General features: G+C 46.1%; 1 protein-coding gene across 1 annotated transcript in view; it reads left to right on the top strand.

The window, feature by feature from the left end:
• LOC134455279 (cadherin-12-like) overlaps positions 1–5,000 on the top strand; it is a 176,415-nt gene that overhangs the window by 76,568 nt on the left and 94,847 nt on the right. The window contains exon 4 of the mRNA XM_063206299.1: positions 2,366–2,533. Coding sequence (XP_063062369.1) covers positions 2,366–2,533 — 168 coding nt within the window. The remainder of the gene's footprint in view (positions 1–2,365; positions 2,534–5,000) is intronic.

Genomic DNA, 5,000 nt, shown 5'->3' on the forward strand with positions numbered 1-5,000 from the left:
CAGAGAGAGGGCGGAAAATGGGACGGGCAGGGGGGCGGATATAGAGTCAGAGCCGAGGCATCGGAGGAAAGAAGTTTTAAAAAAAAAACACGGGCCTAATCACAGAGCGAGGCGCTCCGCTACGCTGCGCTGCGCTGCCTGTTTGAAGTGTTTCCAAAAGGCAGACGAGATGCATGTCAGCCCCGCTGCTTTGATTGCACTCTCCCACCTCAGAGGGACAGAGATCTGACGCCATTCAACTCACACAACCACACATGCTTAGATATTAAAACACACATGCTATGATATGAATATTATGCACACAAACACTCCCATGCACACACACGTGCACCCGCACGCATACACACCCGCACGCACACACACACACACACACACACACACACACACACACACACCGACAGATACAGACGCACAGACACACACACACACACACACACACACACACACACACACACACACACACACACACACACACACACACACACACACACACACACACACACACACACACACACACACACACACACACACACACACACACACATTGTATATACACATATACCTGTATAAACACACACACACACACACACATTTTCAGGCATGCTCAAAAGGATGTCCTCAATCCCAGACACAACAAACCAAGGCACACCCCCAATATTCCTTCCATTCTGCCCTTTCATAGATATGGTTTGTGTTTGTCTCTCCTACACACATTATTTTTAGCTTTCTGTGTTGTGTAACAGAGGCATTAGTAGGGCCTACTGTGTGCCCACATTATGTTAGCTGCACGTAAGACACAGTAGACTCTGTTCATTAGCAAAATTAGCAGAGTAGAGTTGAATTCTATCCACTCTTTATGTCTCTGTTTTGTCAGCAGATTCCAACACTTTGACTGTCTTTTGCATATACTCAGTCCCTGTTAATGTACAGATGTACTCTACCAATTGACAATTTAATACCATGTCCATGTGTGTGGGATTAAACTATCCTTGTCCTTCTTGTCATATGCTTATGACCAGGTCAAACAAGAAGCTATTAGGTTTTACTGCAGGTTTCTGTTGGTGAGTGCAGAGATTCCCATAGAACATTTTGTTTAGGCCTATTTAGATTAGGCCTATTGTTTGTAGACATGTGACAATTATGTTTGGAAAGGCTACGGTATGCAGTTTAATTTGAAATTTGACGATTAAATGCAAATGCAAATGCAAATGCAAATTTTGACGATTAAACTCAAGCTAATCTTCAGCTATGACGCGGTTCGGCGAAAACCAATTGGAACGTTCATATCGACGAATGCCCCTGGCTGTCAAGACAGAGCCGCTATGTGATTAGCTGAATCAAACATGTCAATGCGTCCAGAGCGAATAAAGCGAATTTATGGCGAAACATCTTCAACCACCCAAGCTACCTGGGACGCGGTAGCCCCTGGTATACACGTGACGGGGCATTACTTTTCTAAAGCTCATTCACAAGACAGTCTGTTTTGGGGAACTAATAGTTACGGTGGTGTGTGTTTGTTGTGAATCTGGCCGTCACTATGAACTAAATCACACTGGCGTATGCTCCAGGTTGCCCATTTGGTTTTGGCTTGGCTCCCACCTCTCAGCCTTAGGGTGAAGAATGGATGGTTTTATGCTTTAGACTGTTTTCATTCTCACCTGTGGGTCTGTTCTGGTGTCTTTTGTGCGAATCTTTTCCCTTATATATATTTCTATCTCTCATTTTTTGACTGTCTGTTGCATTTCTTTCCTCAGCAAGTCTCGCTTACCACAAATCAATGCTGTTCTTTCCTTAGGCTTCGCCACCGCTCTGGCTTATAATACAAAACCCATCTGGCCTCTCGTATCCCGCCTCATCTATCTTTAATGTTTCATCTCCTCTGCTCATTTAACATGGCTCTCCTTCACCTCTCCCAAAGCCTTGCTTTTTTACCTCTTTTACCTTTCAGTCTTGCAGCCTCTATCAATCCTCCTCTCCCGGTCCTACTCCCACTCCCACTCCCGCTCCCTCTGCCTCCTCTCCTCTCCTCTCCTCTCCTCTCCTCTCCTCCCCATCTCCTCTCCTCTCCTCTTCTCCTCTCCCCCTCTCCTCTCCTCTGACCCCATCTCATCCCCTGTTCCCTTCTTTCTTTTCAATCTTTGCTATCTCCTCTCTCCATTTTCTGAGTCATTTCCTTTTATACTCGTCTTACATACGTATCTGTCTGCAGCACAAATAATCATGCTCTCTCTCCCTCCCTCTCTATTTCCCTCTCTCCCTCTCTCTCTCTCTCTCTATCTCTCTCTCTCTCTCTCTCTCTCTCTCTCTCTCTCTCTCTCTCTCTCTCTCTCTCTCTCTCTCTCCTCCCCCTGTTCTACTATCCCAGGAGATATCCGTACGGCTCTGCCCAACATGGACCGTGAGGTGCGGGAGGTCTACCAGGTTCTGATCCAGGCGAAAGACATGGGCGGCCAGCTGGGGGGTCTGGCAGGGACCACCACCGTCAACATCACCCTCAGCGACGTCAACGACAACCCACCCCGCTTCGCCAAAAGTAAGGCCCAGAGTGAAGTGCTTCTGTATGGGTTTGTACTGTATACACATACAGTACCTGTTATGTGTTTTATGCTTCATGCAAAATGTTTTTACGATCGTTTATTTCCAGTATCATTCATGGACGTAGGCTATGAGTGCTCTGAATGGCTACAGTATGTGAAAGACCATGAGCATTTACGAATAGCAAGGTGAACAGACATTAGTCACAAGCCAACACTCAATAGATCAAGTACTAAGGCGCGATAACTACCTTGGAAAATACGGACACTCGACACAGCAAAGTACCGACTTACAGTGGCTTATAGAAATAAAATACAAACACTTTTCTAAAACCACTATCTACTCAAATTGAATCTTTGATAAACAGTACAGTTTTCCAGTGAAGCAGTATCACTAACTGTGAGAGGGTTCTGCTTAGTCTTTAATCTTGAGGACAATAGACTCTTGGATGATTGTCATAGTCTGGAAGGTATACAGAGTGAAACATCCAGTGCTTTGATACAGGAAGTCAAGTCAAGTCAAACCTGAAGCCCATGCTTGCTGAGGCTTTGCTCAATCCGGGGCGGTTCAAAACAGCCCATAATGGAGGTTATGTAAGCCTAGAGCCTTCAGCGTCCGTATACAGGCAGACAGTACAAAGACCTGTATTTTGCTAGAGGACAGAGACTTTTGGAAAGTATAAAGGAGTTTAGTTGGCTTCCACTGAGTGTCTGTAGAAGTGTGTGAGAGAAAACAGACCGGAAAAAAACATTCAGAAAAAATGCACTGGAAAAATAAGACGTATGTGGCTCTGTGAGTCGTATGAAGTGTGTGTGTGTGTGTGTGTGTGTGTGTGTGTGTGTGTGTGTGTGTGTGTGTGTGTGTGTGTGTGTGTGTGTGTGTGTGTGTGTGTGTGTGTGTGTGTGTGTGTGTGTGTGTGCGTGTGTGTGTGTGCGTGTTTGTGTGTGAGTTTGTGCGTGCGTGCGTGTTTGTGTGTGTGTGTGAGAGAGAGAGAGAGAGAGAGAAAGAGAGAGCGAGTGAGTGGGAGAGAAAGAAAGAGGGAGAAAGTGAGAGTGTACAGTATCTGTGTGTGGGTGCGTCTGTTCAATGTGCATGCTCGCAAGTGTGTGTGGGTGTAGATGTGTGCATGTCTGTCTGGGTCTGTCTGCGTGTCAGATCAAATCATGCACGGTCTGTGCGCAGATTTAGTTCTAGACCTTGCTATCACCAGGGCTATCACTAGGGCACTGACATCCTCCTCACCCTTCGAGAGCCTCTTAACGTACACCCACACTTACAGCCAGGGCCGCTGACAGCTTTTTCCTGGGGCTGGGACAAAATAATCTGAGAGGGCCCCCCTCTCTATGCTTACAATGTAAAGGTGACCCAAGACTGGGTCTCATACAGGGGGGTAAACTATGACTTAAGTCACCAGGGCCTGATGTATATAGGGGGCCAACACATAGTCCGATTAATGTTGGATTATGGCTGAGGGTGGGTCCATTGGAGCTGATTGTACATAGGGCCCACAATTTTCAGCTATGCCCCTGGACTGAAGTCTGGGGCCCTCCTCTCCCCGGACCCGGTACTACTGACCCGTTTTGTCTTCATCCTGTCGACTGGCATGACCACTGTATTCAGCAACCCCTCTCCTGCCTCGGCATAAGCCCTCTCTCACCGTCTACTACATCTTACTAGACACCTATCCTGTGCTCCCACTCCTCTTCAATGTTTTAGGAGCTTAGCACTTAATATAGCTTGACTGTTGCCCCCACTCTACACCGGAGGGTCACTTTGGATAAAAGCATCTGCCAGCTGTAACATAATGCAGTCGGTTGTAGAGCCTTCCTCTCGCCAAACTCAACCCTGCACCACAAGCTAAATAATATAAACACCTCCTAACCTCCCCATAGCAAGCCAACCTTTCTGTGCAGGGTAAGAAAAGTCAGAGACCATGGAAAGAAAAAAAGAGGAGAATTGAAAACCTGGCTGTAAGGCTAGACCTTGTTTATTCATTTCTTTATTTTTATTTTACTTTTTTTATTCACCTTCATATCAATGGATTTATTACTTATGAATGTTTGTACACACACACTGGCCATCACAGATTCAGAGTTCGGTCTCTGGGAAAGCAACCTTTTTTGTGTAGCCTATGGTGTGTAGAAAAAAACCTGTAGGCTATGAAATGTTGGTCTTGAGGATAGGGTCCTGGCATTAAAAATTTTGTAAGAGCATATGTTGAGAAGAGGAACATGAAAGAATGTGTTATGTTGCCTGGCTCAATGTTGGTTCATCTCGACACCAATCTCCCCAGTAAGCATAATATCCCCTTACCGGGTAGGCACATAGAGGAGGTCGTTTGGTTGCAACACAACACAACGCACTCACGCACGCACGTGCACACACACACACACACACACACACACACACACACACACACACACACACACACACACACACACACACACACACACACACACACACAC

Source organism: Engraulis encrasicolus, chromosome 9 (genome assembly GCF_034702125.1).
Source record: "Engraulis encrasicolus isolate BLACKSEA-1 chromosome 9, IST_EnEncr_1.0, whole genome shotgun sequence".
Classification (NCBI taxonomy): domain Eukaryota; kingdom Metazoa; phylum Chordata; class Actinopteri; order Clupeiformes; family Engraulidae; genus Engraulis; species Engraulis encrasicolus.